This window comes from Monodon monoceros, unplaced genomic scaffold (genome assembly GCF_005190385.1).
Source record: "Monodon monoceros isolate NGI ecotype Baffin Bay Population unplaced genomic scaffold, NGI_Narwhal_1 Super_Scaffold_14, whole genome shotgun sequence".
Taxonomy (NCBI): Eukaryota; Metazoa; Chordata; class Mammalia; order Artiodactyla; family Monodontidae; genus Monodon; species Monodon monoceros.
Window position 1 is genome coordinate 68,649,147 of NW_021703770.1, and position 19,610 is coordinate 68,668,756.

The window sequence follows — 19,610 nt, forward strand, 5'->3', positions numbered from 1 at the left end:
GTGTGTGTGTGTGTGTGTGTGTGTGTGTGTGTGTGTGTGTGTGTGTGCGCGCGCGCGCGCGCTGGGGGGCGGGGGGTTGTCATCATTTGGAAAAGACAGACAAGTTGCAGATTATCTAGATCATATATTGTGTTTAAATAGTCATTATGATATATAAACAGACTACACTGGTAAACATCACTTAAGTCCAAATCAGATGCAATGTAATGCACAGTGCCGTGTAAGAACTGAACCCTGCCAGTAGATGTGACACTGACATAAAGTTTATTAAAATTTTAAAATGTCCTTCTTACCCATCACCGCCATCTGCTAGCATGTCTGTTCCTCTCTGCTCGGCAGCGATGGCCTTGGCATCGGGCATACCAACTCGTTCCAGGAAGCACAGCGCGGGGTCAGCTCGCATGGAATTGTACTTCTCGTACCCTGTGCCGTCCCACCGGCCCACAGAGGACACACACGGAAACAACAAAGGCCCGTCACTCACAGAATCACGAGCACGGCCACCTCACCCGTGGCTCTCGACTGAGATGATCATTTTATGTTGGCTTTAAACGAACCAGGCTGCAGTAGCCTATTCTACGGAACACTTATCCCCGGGCAGATTTGGAGGGGGAGGAGGGGGCCAGGTTACATTTCAGGGATGTTATCAGAATGACTGCAAATACTAACGGAAAAACGGGTTCAGAATAACTGCAAGATGCCTGGGAAGGTGTCTGACCCGACTGTCCCCAGGATCTAATTTTGCTTGGCGTTAAAAGGCTTCGTAATGTTCTTCTGTGACCTCTGCAGTGGTCCACCCCACCTTCCCAGGGAACGGCTTCAGTCCTGCAGGAACGTGCACCGCCGGCTGAAACATCCCTGTCTACGTCAGGCCAGCGAACCTGTCTTATTAGGTTTAGGGTGATGCGTGTCAGTAAGATGACACTGTTCCCTCTATGGTTTTCAGACTGCAATTTGCTTTTTGACTGCCCACGTTGACTAGATGGAAGATGGCAGATCCCAACAGTGCACTGCGGGAAGATGATTTTTAGGCTGAGCTCACAAAACACGGCTGTGGTACAGAGGCAGAACAGCACAATTCAATTAGGATGTGTACTACCACAGCCCGCTCCTAACTGCTCTAGAGCCGCAAGCCAAACTGTAATCATGAAAGGTTTTATAAGCCATCACTCTCCCCTTTAGTCAGGCTGGGCTGCTGAGACTGCCTCCACGACCTCCAGAGGCTCGGGATTATAATCAGGAATCGTTCACTGTATATATCATGCCAGTTCTGCATCCCCAGCCTTTCAAAGTTAACAAGGCTGCATCCCACTCAGGGGAGCCACGAGTTCTCGGCACTGACATTTGTGAAATATTGCTTGGAACAAAGCCCAGGAGGCACTTGTACAGATTAATAGCAGAGGTTAAGCCCACCGTCCACTTTGACACGGGCTGGCAGAGCTCGCAAGGGGAGCCATGCTGGAAGCAAAGTTTAGGGAGAGCTATAGGACAACTTGGCTATTATTAAAACAAATATGGCTTGGGTTTTATTTACAGCCAAGAAAGAAATGTTTTCTTCTCAAATACTCAACAAACATTCAAAAACAGCATGTGATATTTACAGTTCATATTAGATTTTTAGTACAGGAAACGGTAGACGCCAAGAGTCCTTTGGAACTATCCTCATTAATATTGTGACTTTGGAAAGAGAATGCAAAGAGCTCTAAATAAAGACAAAGCCACATGGTCAAGATGTGGTCCAACAGAGACGCCCCTTACCGTGCTTGAACACTCCAATCAGGAGGGACTTATCAGCTTCCTTACCCCACCAATCTGTGGGGACTTCCGCGTGGAAAGGCTCAGGTATCCACACATCAGCTTCACTACAAAGACAACCGTTTACGTGATATTTAAAACAAATCCCAGTATTAAAAAAGAACGCCAAGGGACGAACGCAACCCGCGCCCCCTTCCCACAAGCACCTGAGCATCGTGAGGTGGGGCTGCGGGCGGCGTAAGCAAAGGTTAAAAGAAAGGGCAGAAGTCGGCCACGTCCTAGCAGGACCAGAGGTGAACTTTACCACGCAGGGCCCCATTTTTTAAAGGTCAGCTCGGAACACCGGTCGTTTAGTGCACACCTTTTCGTACATCCACACATACATACGAACAGGCTTTTCCCGATTCTCATCACGTCCCCAGGCTGGTAGGGCAAACAACTGCTCTTGAGATGCAAAAAGGGAGAGGCGCCACTGACGGCTGACGGAGGTTCGGGGCGCGCTCCGTGCTCTGTTCTGACCGCCCGGATCATCGCCGAGAGGGACGGGGTGAACGTGGGCTCACACCAACCTTGAGTCGGCGCCCTCTAGGATCTTCTCCGCCTGGTCTCCTATCACTTCTTGTCTCAGGTAGTACAGCATGCGGACACGCAGCAGGACCCTGGAGAGGAAGACGGGGGCGGGGGGAGAAGTTCTCAACTTCTGGACTGTTTGCCAACAGCGGCTCCTGGCAGCTGCTGGTGTTCATCCATCATCCTGCCAAGGCTGATTAGCCATGCTGTATGGTAGGCTTGAAGCGTGACAGATGGTGGCACATAATCACCTCTGCGTGGTGCTTTCTGCTAGCTTCCAGCAGGCCTGCCTGGCAACCGCTTCCCCCTGCACAGAGAGGGCCGGAGCTCAGCCCGGCCCGGGCACACTTCGTGGAGTGTACCTAGCGCAGCTTGTGAAGTTTAGACACGTAGCCCACCGCTGCCTCTGAAGTATCGAAGCGAGTTTGTAAACAACGGAGCAGATGGCTTTCAGTAACTGTTCTGCTTCATTATCTCATAAAACTTCCTCAGCTGCTGCCTTAATACCATTTTTGGAAGCACATCAGAAGTTGTAGGAATAAACGAGATATAAAATCTGGTTTTACTACCTTACAATAAACCCTCAATATGGAATGTCAGGTTTTTCAGATTATACAACTTTGCTTCCGAGAAAGGAAGATGGTGGTGGCAGTGGATCCTTACGTTTCCCCCTTAAGGAACAGTAACCGTTTTTTATTCCTTCTAGCTTATATTACCTGGAAGCCTAAGTTATATATAGCTTAACAAGTAATAATAAAACATCACAAAGGAGATTAAAATGTGTCCAGTTCACTGAAGTTCCTAGTCATTTTCAAGGTATCAGTTTTTAAAAACTCATGGAATTCTAGGAACCAGACTTTTGATCTCGCTTGGATTTCCTCAATGGCGTACACCTAATTCTCTCAATAATGCCCACCTGGTAAATCCCCAAGGCCTGTCTACTCCAAGTCTAGCATCTCCTGCTGGACAGCCCCCACTGTGCATTCAGGACTCATATCTGAAGACTACCTCCTTGGCCATGAGTAGATAACACCAAGTGCTACTCCCCTAGCTGGATAATCCCATCATACACTTGCAGAACACTTTACAACCCATGTATCACACTGACTAACACTAGCTTATTTGACCTTTACAATAACTCTATAACAAAGTGGAGCAAGTTACAATTTCCATTTTCACAAACGTGAAAACTGAGGCCAACAGAGGGCAAATGACATATCCAAGGTCACAGGGTCACCTTGAGCATGGACCACTCAGAATTAGGCCTTCTGACTCCATCACTTCTTAATGTCTCTAGGGACGTGGCACTTGTCATTGAAAATATCAAAACGACAACTAGGGGCGGCTTCACCACGACAGGCCACTCCCAATCATACACAGATACCCCGTGACCCGCCTTCTTCTCCACCAACAGGCTGCTCCTGGCCAACCTGGGTTCTTAGCGGGCAAAGCGTGAGGCTGTAAATACCTGAATGCACTCTCCAAAGTAAGCGACCTTTCTGGATAATTCGTTTTTATTTTTCAAGATTTCTTTCTTTTGATAAGATTAAAAATTGGCTGTGCCACACTGAACCAGCAGAAGAAAAGTGACAGTGCAGGCCCCCATGGCTGGCACAAGAAGAACCTGCACACCAGATCTCCTTACAGAGGATGCTTGGCAAGGGGATGCCCTCCACCTTTAGCTGGATCCTCTTTTATTCACCAAAACTCGGTGCGGCAGCAGTGATCCTGACGGTTTCTCTCCCTTCGGTAGAAGACAAAGTTTTCTACCTCATGAGGAATTTTAGTTTTGTGGAGACTTTTACGAACGAACTGTGAATGTCACCTTTATTCTAGAGGAAAAAATTCAAACCAATGCACTGGCAAGCTGAGTGGCCTGGCAGGATAACGGGGTGATGGGAGGTGGCCTCTGACCCTAAGGAGCTTGCACGTGGTGAGTCAGACAGACAGGACTCCTAACAAGTCCCCAGACCTCATTCTCATTTCAGCGGCTATCCCACTGGTGCCCGTTTTCTGGACCAGCATCTGGGCCGGGAGCACGTGTGCACTGAACTGTCCTACCCGCTTTTCGTCTCCTTCAACTTGAGACAGTTCCTGTCTTTGTCTCTTGAAACTTTTTTTTTTTTTTTTTTTTTTGCGGTACGCGGGCCTCTCACCGCTGTGGCCTCTCCCGTTGCGGAGCACAGCCTCCGGACACGCAGGCTTAGCGGCCATGGCTCACGGGCCCAGCCGCACCAAGGCATGTGGGATCTTCCCGGACCGGGGCACAAACCCGTGTCCCCTGCATCGGCAGGCGGACTCTCAACCACTGTGCCAGCAGGGAAGCCCTGTCTCTTGAAACTTTTGAAGAGGACTGGCCAGCTATTTTCCAGGAGGTCCCTCAATTTGGGTCTCATTTTCTCTCTGACTGCTCATCCCAGAGAGGAGATGGAAGAGGCACTGCCAGTTTTTCTCCTGAGACCCAGGGGAAGATGTGAAGGACACTAGTTACATCTCACGTACTAACTGGGCCGCGTACCCTGCAGAAGTCTGTTACTGACATCAGAGTGGGGAATTAAAAACCGCCACCATGACACTGGGGTCCAGGAAGAGGAGCCGTTGTTCCCACACTAAACCCCTTCACTTACAGTTTGTCTGAATCCAGAGTTCGAAAGGTTATGGACCCCAAGTTCACATAAACCACAAAGAAACAGAAGTTTTCTAATAGCTCTAGGCAGGGCAGGACTTTAGGGAGAACCATTATGCTAGGGCAGTAACAGCAGTTTCTGAGGTGCCAAAAGGGTTTGAGGTAATGGTTTTGAAGACTCAGAAGGGAAAAATTTTGTCGGTCAAAATCCAGCAATGATGATCAAAGCGAGTCCCTGAAGGCACCACTGCATTTAAAAAGGGACGAGAACCACAAGTCAGTGCGACCCAGGAGTAGCAGACGTTCTCCAGGAATTATTTCACTGAGGTTTTCGACAACCCTGAGGGGAGGCAGGGTTCCGAGATGGGCAGGGCTGCTCGGAAGCAAAGGTGCTCGCTGCCCCTCAACTAGCTGAGGGACCTTAAGCACCCGAGACTTGGTCTCCTTGCCAGGTAAATGGGGATGAAAGAGCACGACTTATCTTAGACAACTCAAAACACATAATCCATAGGAAGCGCTTGGCGTGCTGCCAGTATTAGGTGCTCAGACTTTTGCTGCTACTATTTCTAAGAGAGATAGACATTTATTTAAGCTCTATTTGACGAATACAGAAAGTGGGTCTTTGAGAGGTCAAGGAGCTTGCCCCAGGTCGCCCAAAGCCAGGAAGGGGAGCGCTGTGCAGCGGTAGTGCTGCCTGAGCCCGGATACCGAACATGCACGCTCGGAGGACGGAAGGAATCAACACATGTGGATGCTGGTGTGATGTGTCGGCAGCTCACAGAGCTCCAAGCGATGAAAGGAATTCAGACCTAGTATCCTTCAATTATATATAATCAGGTTCTGGAAGTAAAGATAAGGAATATGATTCTAAGCTCAGAGGTAAGAAGAAAGGACGCAGTAACCGAGGCATTATGAAGCAAAAAATACCATGTGAACTCCGCCGTTGCTCGACTGAAAGCAGTCAGTTGAAGGCGGGATCATATAAAGTTAACCATAATCCTCTAATACACATCGGTGAAAACTTAGTCATCCACAACGTCCATAGCAGCATCATTCACAACAGTCAAAAGGTATCAGCCAACCCAAGTGCCCACTGATGGATGGATGGATGGATAAACAAATGTGGTCTATACGTACAATGGAATATGGCTCAGCCATAAAAAGGAACGAAAATCTGGCACAAGCTACAACACGGATGAACCTTGAAAACATTGGGCTAAGTAAAATAAACCAGATACAGCAAGGCAAATATTATATGATTCCACTTATGAGGTACCTAGAATAGGCAAATTCACAGAGACAGAAGGTAGAATGGTGTGGTTGCCAGGGGCTTCAGGGGGGAGAAATCATTTAATAGGTACAGAGTTCATATTAAGGTCAACAAAAAGATTTTGGGTATAGACAGTGGTGATGAGGACACAGCAATCTGAGTATAATCATTCCCAGTGAGTTGTTCACTTGCAAATAGTTAAGATAGTAAAACTGTGTCATGCGTCTTTTACCAACCCCCCCCAAAAAAAAAAATCAGTTGCCTAAAGGCAGGCTGCCACGTGACTTGGCATCATGTTTCAAGAAAAACAGTAAAGTTGTACCAACACAGTAAATATGGTATAATAGCCTTACTGATATATATCTAGTATATACATCTACTTAAACACATGCATGTTTAAGGAGAAGAAGCGTCGCCAGCTCCCCACGACCGCCCTCCCTGACGTACTTGTTGCAGTGGTGCTTCAGGTGCTTCTTGTAGCTGTCCTCCTGGAACAGGGCATCTGGGTTGCAGCCGGCCAGCCAGTCAGCGTCCTGCACCACTGGATGCGAGCTCTGGGCTTTCACCTTTTTGCCCTTCCGCCCCCTGGGCACCGGGGCTGATAAACCTACAAGCAGAGTAGTCATGATAACCATAGCAACAGAAGCTCTCCACGACCCCGGTTATGGCATCAGGGTCAGGAATCTCCGTGCAAGGCAGGGACACACGGGGTCTGGGACACGTCCCGAGCGTCCCCGACAGCTCCCTGGGACCCCACCGCACGAGGCGCGACGCCGACCCACCGGAATGGTTGACCAGGGCTCGCGTCTGGCCATCGGCTGTGGGCGTGATCAGATCCCAAATGAAGCTCTTGATGTTCTCGTCCCCCCGGTAGTGGTTGAGGCAGTACACGAGGATAGTCCTGCAGATGGTTTCCACGTCCTGCTCGCTGAGCGGACGCTTGTAGCGGCCATGGGAAAGGATGTCTGTCCAGCGCCCCCAGCTGCAAAGCAAACATTCACATGCAGACGGTGCCTCTGGGTTTAGACGTGCGGCTTTGGTTTCATGGTCAGGTGGCAGTGTTAGGAGAGCCTGGGTCAAAACTAGCGACATGTGACATCAGGTTATCGTGAGGCAATCCAGGGCGCTGTTAGCACCCGGCCGCGTGTTCACTGCGCCGTCGGGCAGGGGCTGACACAGGCCTTCCCAGCTGAGACCTGGAAACCCCCTGCTCCCCTTCACGTGGGCATGGCTCGTACTTTCCGCAGCTGACCCACCGTTTGAGATGGAAGGTGACGGGAATGACTACCCCCAATCACGGGTGCACGCGGGTAAAGGTGCAGCTGCACCTATTCACCTCCAAGGGACGCCCTGATAATTAGTGAGAGGCCACGAAAGGTCTCCCTTTGGGACAGGGGTGCTAGGTGCCAAGTATAAGAGCGCTCCTAAGCCCTTGTGTGAAACGGGGGGAGAGAGGACCGTGGACAGACCTACGCGTGCAGTGCACAGGCAGACGCTGCGTGAGCGTGCCCTCCCCGGGTTCCAGGCGCTCAGGGCAGGAACCAGCCTCCGCGCGAGGGGCACAGTTCGCCCCACGGCCCCGCCTGGTCCTCCCAGCTTCAGAGAAGTTTCCCCAGTTCCTCAAATCGCCTTCGGACACACGGCTCTTTCTGCTGGGAACTGTCTCCTCCTCCCTGCCCGACGACGTCCCACCCTCCCTCTTACCCCAGCTAATTCACGATATCCATTCACGCGCCTCCTTTGATTCCCCACCCCCCCACAGTGGGCAGACAGCCCCGAGCTGCATCTTAGAGAGGACGTGCCTCTGCCCCACTGGCATGTGAGTACCTGTGCAGCTTTACCAGTTTACTGCCCTTTCTGCTGGTTCACCTGCCTGCCCACCTGCCCCCCGGGTAACCACCTGCTCACAGCCCTGTCCTAGCACAGTGCCCTGCAGGTGCTAGGTGTCCAACACACCTGATGCCCATGGGAGGCGGGAAGGGCGTTACTGAAAGCATACTGCTTAGCTTCAGCAGTTATTAACGTTCCGTTTCTAAACTCAGCAGCAACATTCTCAACTTTGATCATTAGGGTGAAACATGGAAGTAGGGGAAGCAGCAAAGGGCTCGGTAGCTAGGGGTGGGCAGGAAAGAATGCCCGGCTTGCAGAGATGATGACGAGAGGTGACACAGCTGCCGAGACACAGGACCGGCTGCAGTGGAACCTCCTTTACTGCATAAGCAGCCACTGACCCAGCACTCACCGTGGCTACGGGCCCCGCACTCTGCCCCGAGGACACGAAGAGGGAGCCCTGGTCCTCATGGAGCCCTTCACCAGGGCTCCAGCAGGAGAGGCTATCACCTGACATGCCGAGTGTGACAGCAAGTGCAGGGAGACCCTCTGGGGCAGGTGCTGAGGTGATGCCTGCTCAGAGGTCAAGGGCAGGAGATGGCGGGCGGGCAGGGCTGCACGTGGAAACAGAGGGAGCAGCGCACACCGCAGGAGAAGAAGCCTCTGTCCCAACAGCAGCCCGGGGTGCCCGCGGAAAAGGACCCACGAGACAGACAAGGGCCAGGTAGGAGCCCTGTCTGCCACGTTGGCAGAATGTTTGTGTTTCTTCTGAAACTAATGCTGATCCATCGGAAGAAAAAAAATCACAGAGCAGATGTCGCCAGATCTATAGAAATATCGTTTTGGCGGCAGCTTTTTTACTTGAGCGGCATTCGCCTGCAGTCCCGCCATGTGCCAGAGCAGGCGTATTTACGGATCCAGATGCGCACCGAGCACCTGCCTTTCAGAGCCCTGTGTGGGTGGCCGGAGGGTCAGGCATGGGTCAGATGTGGATCTTGTGGTCCAGTAGGAGAAACACGACCCATTCAGAGAGTTGAAATGACCGCCATTTATGTTTCAGATGACTTGGAAGAGCTATACAAGTTGAGACGATTGCCTTTAACAAGTTTTTGTAACGGAAAAATAATGAAAGATTACCATAGTGGTAAACTTTATGTGAAGGTACACTAGGAAAAGAGGTTGTTATTCTGAGACTTTGTTCTGAGTTATTAATGATTAGCAAGTCAATTTGGATCTGACATAATTCCTTAAGGGGCAAAACCCCCCTCTGAATCCGTGAGGATCTGCACGGCTTACAGCTCTTTAACCAAGAGGCCCCAGGCCTGCCTGGGTTGCGTCAAAGGCATCTGCTACGGGGAGTCACAGAAATCCAAACACAAACAGGGTTTTCCTCCGCCACTTGGAATTCTAACCATTTTTCGAATAAAAGTCCATCTCTCACATGAGCCTGACTCACCCATAGACAAGCAGGTTCTTCTCTACTCTGAAGCACTCGCTCCTGGCATAGCCCTGGGACCTGTCCTGCGGCCGCCGTGGCTTCGTGCAGGGCTTCTCTTCAGAATCGCTCTCCAGGTCTGAAAATTCCATCAGCTCGTCCTCCTTCACTGCACTGTACAGCCTGGTTTGCTTCCTCACTCTTGGAGTGTCAATAACCAGGTTGTTCTGAAAGACAGCAGATACACCGGAAACTTCTGGAAAAGCAACCCCTGGGGGGAGATCAGGCAGGCTGTGAAGGGGCCTCTCACTCACCCTCCCGTTTAAGGCATCAATGTCCAATTCCGCCTTCTTAGCCCACTTTTGCCAGAAATTTGGATCATCCAAGGAAATATCTGTCCTGTTTCCAGATGCAACAAAACTGGCCTAAAAGGGGAAACGCACGCATTACTTTGAGATGCTTTTCTCAGTGGCAAAATGCAAAGCAGTTTTCACATATTCACTCAGTCGAACATGGACCCATCCTTCTACCGTGAGCCAGAGGCTGTGGCCCATGGGACTGGGATGAAGGACTGTCCCTCAGGCAGATCACTGTCCAGGGGTTGATAAAAGATGATAAAATAAAAGATGACAGCACAGCATAGTAAATGACAGGCAGCAAAGGTACGTACAGGTGTAGCCGATATACAGAGAGGAGCCCTAACCAGGCTCAGGTTGGGTGCGGGTACAGGGAGGGCACTGCTGGGCGGAGAGAACAGGCCCTCCAGAATACGTCTGCCTGGACCAGAGTGTTAAAAGCCCACAGAACAGCAAAGCACGTGGAAACGCTCAGCGCGGGGCATGTGCAAAGGCACAGAGAAGAAAGGTGATCACGTCGTACGGCTGGGGATTTGGGTGGTCAGGGGAGTGTAGTCCAAGGTCAAGTTGGTGAGGAGGCAGAAGCCGGGTCAAGCAGGGCCTTGCATGTCCTGTTAACAGAGTCTGAACTCCATCCTGAGGTAGTGGGGGACTCTTTGAAGATGGGAATAATCTCAAGAGGTATGCGACCATATCCAAAGTCACCTGCCAGAGGGACCACAGCGGTGTCCTAGAGCAGGGAGGGCAGAACAAAGAGGACAGGCTGCGGCCATAGTTTAGGGAGGAACAGTGAAGACCGGCAGAAATGAAGAAAAGGATACAGCCTAGAAGGCAGTCTTTAAGAGGTAAAATTAAAGGCGTTGGAATCTGAGTGGATGTGAAGCCTGAAGGACGAGGAAGCCAGGAAAACCTCAGCACCCAACTCTGGCATCTGAAAGGTGTGGCTCAGGTGTAAAAACAGGGGCGTGTGCGTGTGTGTACATGCACACGCGTGCAAACAGAGGGTGGAGGGACAGGGATGATTAATCTGCTTTGGTACCTACTGAATCTGAGGTGCCTGTGAGGATGGAGGAAAGAACCTGAAAAGAGGCTGAAAGATGTGAGCGAGAAGGTGTTGGGTCACAGAGCCCAGAGGAGGAGAGCCTTTCAAGACTGGAGTAGCTGGGACAAGTGGAGTAGCTGGGACAACTGAACTAGCTGAAGTAACTGGATATCTACAGGCAAAAGGAGGGAGCTGGACCTCTGTCTCACATCCCACACAAAAATTCACTCAACAGGGATCAGAGACATAAAGTTAAGAGTGAAAACTATAAAACTCTTAGAAGAAAACACAGGAGCAAATCTCTGTGACCTAAGGTTAAACAATGAACCAAAAGCACAAACAATAAAAGAGAAAATGGGTGGGCTTCTTAAAATTAAACACCATTAGGAAAAGACTAGGGGAAATATTTGCAAATTGTATTATCTGATGAGAAACTTTTATCTGGAATTCTTAAAGTTCAATAAAAAAGACAACTCACTCAAAAGAGTTCAGAGTTGTTCAAAAGATTTGAATAGACATTTCTCCAAAGATGTGAGATATATAGATATATATATATATATATATAGCCAATAAGAACATGAATAGATGCTAAACAGCAGCAGAGAAACGCAGATCGGACCAGAGTGGGCTACCACTTCACACCCAGTAACAGGACGATAATCAAAAAGTCAGACAACGAAAAGCGTTGGTGAGGATGCAGAGAGATTAGAACCCTAAACACTGCTAGTAGGAAGGGAAAATGGCATAGTCACTTTAGAGAACAGTCTGGCAGTTCCTCAAACGATTAAACACAGAGTTAACATACGACCCACTAATGCCACTCCCGGTATATATATATATGCAAGAGAAACGAAAACATATGTCCACAAAAAACTTGTTCACAGGTGTCTGTAACAACAGTATTCATAATAACCAAAGAATGGAAACAATCCAAATTTCATTATCAGCTAGTGAATGGATCAACAATCAATGTCCATTATCAAGTGGTAAGTGAGGTATAACCATAGAATGGGATATTGTTCAGCAATAAAAAGGAATGTCTGATGCGTGCTACAACATGGATGAACCTCAAAAACATGCTGAGTGAGCGAGGCCAGGCACAGAAGACCACACGTTGTATGATTCCACTTACATGAAATGTCCGGAGTAGGCAAACCTCGAGAGACAGAAAGCAGTTGAAGGGTTGCCAGGGCTCAGAGGGGGAGGGGACGGAAGGCGGGGTGGGGGGATTGTTACTGGGGTGATGGAGACGTTCTAAACTTAGATGTGGGGATACTTGTACAAGTCTGTGAATACGGGAAATGCACTCAACGGTACACTTAAAGTAGGGGAATTTTGCGGTAAGTAAATTCCATTTCAATAGAGTTGTTAAAAATGAAAGCGTGGCATTGGGCCTGGGTGTGGATGGGGGAAGCCTCAGAAGGGGTCCTGGGCGGAGGGGATGGAGTGGAGAGGTGAGGGAGGGGTGGAAGCTGGCAGGTGGGAAATTAGCAGAAAGGGAGGCAGGGGAGAGAGCTGCGTAGATAACGCTTGCGTGGCTCTTCGCTGCGAAAGAAGAGCTGCGGGCCTGTAGCCAGAGCGGAAAACAGATGGGGTCTTCTTCAGATAGGGGTGAGCTGACTGGTCTGAAGGCTGTCAGGGGTCAGGATCACAGGAAACGGGGGAGAGGGTGACGGAGCAGAGGCTCAAGAAGCAGAGAGGGCGGGGCCGGAACACAGGTAAAGGACGAGCCTGGCGAGGCGGGAAGCGTGGCCGGGACAAGGTGAGGGTGACCCCGAGGCCCGGCACAGAGAAGAGAACCCAAAACACAACGAGTGCTTCGTGCATCGGGGGGGCTCCATCGAGCGGGAGTTAATCACTCATCTCGTAACGTGCAACATAAAGCAGACATTACGTGTGCTTCCCGGGAGCACGTGACACAAACTCTGTTCCGCTGCCACAGAACACCCGCCGCTTGGGATCGATCCGCACCTTAGCAAACGTGGAGCCCTTTCCCTCAGACTCGATGGTGATGGTGTGGGTTCGCCGGAGGAGAATCTGGTCGATATCTTCTTCGCAGAATTTAGACCCTTCGTCCTCCTCATCCATGAGGGCACCATAGGCCCCTTTCCGGAGAAGATCCTCTATTTCTTTCTTGGAAAGCTGCTGTACCTGTTTTAGAGAAATATTTTTAGAATTGTCTGTAGACTGAACAAATGATTCATCTTTCTCAAAGAGGGTAAACCCTAATGACAAGAAATGCTTAAAATATCGAGGCCCAAAGATAATCAGATGCCGGGAAATTTCTCAGTATAAAAGCTAAATACTGGAGCGAGAGTGAATGCACGGTGTGGGCGGCGCGCTTTACCCCGTTGGGAGCATTTTCTCTTCCGCTCATGGACTGCAGGACAGCTTTATCCAGACCGAGCTTCAAGCTAGCTTTGTCGAACATCTCCCTCTCGTAAGAATTCCTTGTAATCAGCCTGTAGATTTTCACAGATTTGCTCTGTCCTATTCTGTGACATCTAGCCTGAGCCTGGAAGAAAAAAGAAATGAATGGCTACCAAAGAAAGAAAAGACTCGACCGTCAGTTATAAGAGCGTCTGTTCCAATAAACAGGGGTGCAGTTTAACAGAAGAGGGTTAACACACTAAGAAATTACTGTCACATTATTAATAAATTGATTACTAGTCGGTTCATTTGCCCCAATCACGGGACACTGCCTGAGCGACTACACGATTTTAATTTATTGGTCTGACATAGCAGAATGACTTTCAAAAGTGGGAGAGGGAGGCATTGGGGAGATTTTCTTGCATGTTTACCTGGAGATCATTTTGGGGATTCCAGTCGGAATCAAAGATGATGCAGGTATCAGCAGCAGTAAGATTAATGCCTAAACCTCCTGCCCTTGTACACAGGAGGAAAACAAACCTATCAGAGTCAGGTTTGGAGAACCTGTCGATAGCTGCCTGGCGGAGGTTCCCTCTGACCCGGCCGTCGATCCTTTCGTACGGGTACCTAGAAAATGTCAGTGTTAACAAGGAGGCCTGACGAACGGCCAAAATACATTTTTCCTTTTTTGATGTTTTAAAGAAAGTACTATAATATGGGATATGTATTAACAGGATGGTATTATTTATCAGAAATAATTTCAGAGCAAATAGGTGTTGTTGTAGTTTTTCATACAACTGGTCGAATGCCCCAAAGACTAAAGTTCCTGCTGCTTCCTCTCGAGTGTCTGAAAAGGGCTGACACCTCCAACAGTGAAACAACAAAACAATTTCAATTTTCGGTAAGAACTGTTCTCCCCTAGCCAAAGGAAAGAACTGGAAAGCAGAACTGCCCACAAAAGCACGTGTCGCATGGAATAGCCGTCATGCCCATCTATAGCTTTTAAAAAGAGGTGTGACATGTCCCCTACTCCGTCCCCTTTACTATAAACGCCACTTCAAGGGACTTCCCTGGCGGTCCGGTGGTTAAGACTCCGAGCTTCCACTGCAGGGGGGCACGGGTTCGATCCCTAGTCAGGGGGCTAAGATCCCGCACGCCGTGCCGTAGAGCCAAAAAAATTATGAAAAAAAAAAAACAACCCCCACCCCACCATGCCACTTGGAGGTGAAGCGCATGGAGCCCCGTCTTCTGACCCCAGCTCGCCACCCCGGTGCGCGGCCCTCACCGTCTCTGAATGAGGTAGTCTTCCAGGATGTCCAGGCAGCGCACCATCTGGGAGAAGATGAGCACCCTGTGGCCGCCGGCCTTCAGCTTCGGCAGCAGCTTGTCAATCAGCACGAGCTTCCCAGCAGCCTGGATCATCGCCTGGAGCTGAAAATCTGGAGAGTCGGCATTGTGTGTTTCTTTAAACTCTTCCAAAATCTTCTCTTCAGCACCTGCAGAGATTGGAGAGCATAACGGGAACGCTGGAATATTCTGTTACGGTACGGAATACTGTTTTTAGTAGTAAGAACAGTGAACCTGCTTTCGAAACCCACTGCAAACTGTAAGGGCCGGGAGGCCGCACTCGTGTTTATGAACACACATCCGTCCACTGGCTCCAAGGAGGGTCTACACAGAACCGTGGAAGTACAGAAGGGATCAAAGTTTTAAGCGCAGCACATTTAGGCGTTTGTGGTGGTGGGGGGGAACCCCCCACATTTTCCAACAAACAAATGTTTGCTGTCTGTAGAAACTGAATTTCAACAACAGACTGGCACGCCAGAAGTGGCAGAAAGAAGCCAAGGGCCAGATACCTACAGAAAACCTGGAACCTAAGATGCTAAAGAAAGGAAGAACTGTTTACTAGCTGAATATAAACACAAATAACAGAATCTGTTCTGAAACGAAGAGACAAGGGAACAGGGTTCTAACAGTTACGGTGCAAAAGGGCAGACGTCTGTGCACCCAACTGCGCCTTAGTGCAGCCAAAAGGGCTGCGGCAACAGGAAGCCCATTTTCCAGGGTCAGTTTAGGGATTTCTCAGGGTGCCTGAGCATATCTTTACTGCGGTCTCTGCAGCTCCCTCCACGTTCATTCTCAATTGGTGAGTTCCTAAGGTACAAAACTTCTACCCTGAATTACCCAAAGCTTTAAGAAAACAAAAACCGACCTCTGTTTCATGAAAGACTTCTATACCTAACCCTCTTTTTCTCATCGCCCCACAAGAGACCTCTGCTTTGCTCCAAGACCTGGGTGCATCAGAGAGAAGCCTGGAGAGAGAGGGACCTTCCCAGGGATGGAAGCCCTTCCACCTCCTCCCCTGACCCCAGACGTGCTGGCTCAGGGAGCAGCAGGCTGAGCTTCCTGCAGCCGCTTAAGTGGCTTAACTAGAATTAGGCAGCAGGGGTTCGGCCGCGCTGGCCGGGGCCGGGGTGGGGGTGGGGGTCAATCAGGGCCGGCAGCTGTGCTCAGCCAGCCCCTCTCCCCTGGGCACAGAGGGGTGGTCACCTATCCTTTGGAAAATACAAACAAAACCATCTAATGGGATTTGTCCTCAGCCTTAAACGGTACCAGGAACTTTAAGCTACTCTTCTTACCACTGGTTTTAAACGTAAACGAACTATGCACAGGATGGGGATACGGGACCCTCACAGGGTGTAAAGGTCACGTGAGCTGGGCCACCAGAGCCGTGAGGACAGAACGGTGGCACACAGCAGTGGGTGGGACAGAAGTGCCCTCCATTCCCGTTTTCAGGGCACTCGGGCAAGTTAAGTCATGACACGGTCACACACTGAAACACAGCTTGTTCATTATTAATCAACAAAGGATCTTACTGAGACCAGATTAAAGTCACTAATGCCTGGACCGGGCACTGAGGTCCACGCAAAGTGCATCGCTGCTTCTCAGGAAGGGCCTGGCAGAAAATGCCGGCTGGGTCCAAACTGCTGTCTCTCCCTCCCCCTTCCACATGATAAAACGCTAACGTTCAGGATGTTAATCTAAGTGAAACAAATGGCAAAGGTTTTACTAGGAAAAGGTAAAAACCAAAATGCTGTTGAAGAGAATCGGCAGGAATATTCTTGAATAAAGAATATTCTTGAATAAATACTCTTGCGTCAAGTTGAACGATGTTTTTCAAGGCAAGAAATTTAGAAATCTAGGTTCCGGATTCAGGACAAGAAGGCCCTCAGGAGACAGGAAAAACAGATTTACATCCATATATTACATTAGGTCTTTTCAAAAAGTTTGCTCTTGTTGGATAATATACTACAAGCTCTGCAAGTCAGAAATAGATTTTACTCATAATATCTGGGCGGTTATTTTTTGCTCATATTAGGATTACAGTCCATAATCAAAATACAGCATTTTAGCTTAAGCTAACGGTCGGTGAATCAGCTTTTAAAAATGAAATAATCGTTTTGACAAAATAAACATGTTTGAGTTATTTTAGTAAAAAATTTGAAAATATAAGTTCAGTCTAATTAGTAGAGAAATTTAATCTTTTCATTTTAAATTTATTTATATGACAAAAATAACTTGCCTGCTTTTTCAATACTACCAATGATTTCTCATGTCATCAAAAGTAGCCAGAATTAAAATACACTCTTTCTTATCTGACAGAAGTTCCTCCTGAATTGATCCATTCAGCTCTTTGCCGTGAATTCAGGTTCTTAGAGTGGCAGCCAGTTGACACCAAGAACACTTCACTTAGAGCTATCAGCGAACATAGTTCCTATGTGGTTCCTGTAGCACCGTATTAGGCCCAGAAGAGCTGAAGACAAGAGGGCAGGGAAGGAGCACCTACCTTCTAAGTCATTACAAGGCCGAATTTTCAAGTTCACCAGTTAAAGATTTACCTTGACGCTAGATTTGTAAATATCAAATCAGAAAATGAACTGGAAATAGGTTATGGTAAGCCCAAATACACCGTTGGCACTGCCCTAAAGTCCTGCATTTACATTTAAAAGTGTGTGTGTGTGTGTGTGTGTGTGTGTCAGAGATAACTTGAAGAAGTGTGGAAGTCTGTTCCCTTAAACAGATGGTCACTGTGAGGGCAGGAGCTGCAATGTCACCTGGCTATATTAGCCGCAAACAAACAAGAAATTCTTTTCTTTTTAAATTTTACTTATTTATGGGTCTTCATTGCTGCGTGCTGGCTTTCTCTAGCAGCAGCAAGCAGGGGCTACTCTCGTTGCGGTGCGCGGGCTTCTCATTGCGGTGGCTTCTCTTGTTGCGGAGCACGGGCTCTAGGCGCGCGGGCTTCAGTAGTTGTGGCTCGCGGGCTCAGCAGTTGTGGCGCACGGGCTTAGTTGCTCCGTGGCATGTGGGATCTTCCCGAACCAGGGCTCGAACCCGTGTCCCCTGCATTGGCAGACGGATTCTTAACCACTGAGCCACCAGGGAAGCCCAAGAAACTATTTTCTTTTGCAGATTACCATTTTCTCTCTGAAATTCATTCCATCACGTGAGCTCAGTCTTGTCTTCTTTCTGCCCACGGCTCTCCACCGCCCTCGCCCCACCACCAACAGAGGATGCGTAAGTCGCCCTGAAACATCGGGGCCCCTACCAAGTCTTCAACATCATTTTCACTCTCACATACGGTAACATACAGTTACCTGCTCAACTTTCAGCAAGAAAAACAACTAGCAGCACTTACCAAGCGTTTATTATGGTCGCCTAACACTGTTCGATGCTCTTAAAAGTCTCAGTACATGTTAGAAACATTTCTCATTTATGTACAGTTTGTGTTCTACCATCACTTCTAATGTTTTTTCCGCTTTGCTGATGTTATCGCTCTCAAGCTACACAAACAGTTGCTTCTCTTGTCCACGATCACAGAAATGTTGTGCTTTGTTGAACTGAACTTTCATTTGACTGGGGCTGCTTTGCTCTTTCACAACCAACCCAAATGTCAGTTTAATTTTCAAAACTGAAAGCCTCCTGTAACTGCTCGATAAATGAGCGTGGAGCTGGCATTGGGTCAGTACTTCTGTCCTTCCTTCTCCAGGCTGTGGATGAGGACAGACAGTCCTGGCCCTGGGTCAACCTCTGAAACACAACCTTTACATAGGTCATCTGGGCAGCTGTAACACCCGGTGCGCCCATGTGTGTATGTTTTTTTTACTATAATTTCCCAACGTGAAGGCGTGTAGGGATGCCTGCTTAACAGACACCTTGTAACTTGCTGTCAGGACAGAAAAGCTGACCTCGAGGTGTGACCACTCAGAACAACGGCCACGGATCCACACCTGGGAAGTCCTCAGAACCTCTGCCAACAGGGAATGACACAGGATGACCCTGGAGAGCCGTCAGCCAGGGAGGAGACCTCCGGGGCGGTGGTTTGGGGTGGGCTGCCCCCTTCAGAGTGCTCAAGGCACGGGATTAGCATGTAAACCGACAAGGTAAACTGATGGGGACTAGGGCGGATTTCTACCAACCACTGGGGAGACATTCCTTTCCCACACGTCCTGCTACAGCATTTCAGCTTTTGTTAGTGCCTTTTCTTTCCCCTTGGAAGCTACCGTGCCTCATTTTTTTTTTAATTTTTACAGACATTAAATGAAAACGTGTGTGTGTGTGTCTCTCTCACGTGCGTGTGTCCATGCACCAGAGTTTTACTCATACCATCAACCACCTTCAGCCCCAACTCCATCTCCCCAGCTCAGGACCAGGCTGGTGACACTCGCCACAGTGGCCTCACAGGCTCTTAAACACATGGCAATTAGCAGGCTGGCAGCATTAAACAGGCAATGATCACACATGATACTCTCTTTAAAGACCAAGCTACAAGCGCAAAGTTTGAACAAGACATCCACTGATGTCACACCACAGCCACGACCTCGTGTGCTACGTCGAGACAGTCCCAGGTGGGGACTACTCTGTCGTCTAGTAACTGCAGCTTCTGGATGTGAGGTGGTCGGTACGTGTGTAGTTACGCAACGGGGAGAGATGAGGAACTCTTTAATTTAGCTGTGCTTGAACCTCATGGAGTGTGATAATGACAAACCTGGCTTTGTTCCTTCTTCCCTGGAAAGGAACCTAACTGAATTGCTGGCCAATTATAATTGCACACAAGCACCCTGATTTAGCTGGCCATCACTTTTCTTTATCCCATATTAACTCCGGCCTGGACTACAGCAGTCGCCTCCTAGCGGGGCTTTCTGCTTGTATGTCTTTCCCTACTCCCGTCCGTTTTATACCATGTTGCCAGATCAATCATCCTGAATCACATCTCTAATCATTTCCAAGCTTCACCCAAATTCCACGAGCTAGCATCTGGGCTTCCCACAAGGTCCCACTGTGTCTAAGGTTCA

At 49.0% G+C, this 19,610-nt stretch overlaps 1 protein-coding gene across 3 annotated transcripts in view; it reads right to left on the minus strand.

The window, feature by feature from the left end:
- Positions 1 to 19,610, minus strand: part of CHD7 (chromodomain helicase DNA binding protein 7) — a 177,842-nt gene that overhangs the window by 14,881 nt on the left and 143,351 nt on the right. For all 3 annotated transcript variants that reach the window (XM_029222949.1, XM_029222950.1, XM_029222948.1), the window contains exons 16-26: positions 14,540 to 14,750; positions 13,686 to 13,881; positions 13,232 to 13,399; positions 12,856 to 13,035; positions 9,801 to 9,911; positions 9,508 to 9,713; positions 7,004 to 7,203; positions 6,669 to 6,828; positions 2,325 to 2,414; positions 1,759 to 1,862; positions 294 to 423 (exon numbers count right to left, since the gene is read on the minus strand). In XM_029222949.1, coding sequence (XP_029078782.1) covers positions 294 to 423; positions 1,759 to 1,862; positions 2,325 to 2,414; positions 6,669 to 6,828; positions 7,004 to 7,203; positions 9,508 to 9,713; positions 9,801 to 9,911; positions 12,856 to 13,035; positions 13,232 to 13,399; positions 13,686 to 13,881; positions 14,540 to 14,750 — 1,756 coding nt within the window. The remainder of the gene's footprint in view (positions 1 to 293; positions 424 to 1,758; positions 1,863 to 2,324; positions 2,415 to 6,668; positions 6,829 to 7,003; positions 7,204 to 9,507; positions 9,714 to 9,800; positions 9,912 to 12,855; positions 13,036 to 13,231; positions 13,400 to 13,685; positions 13,882 to 14,539; positions 14,751 to 19,610) is intronic.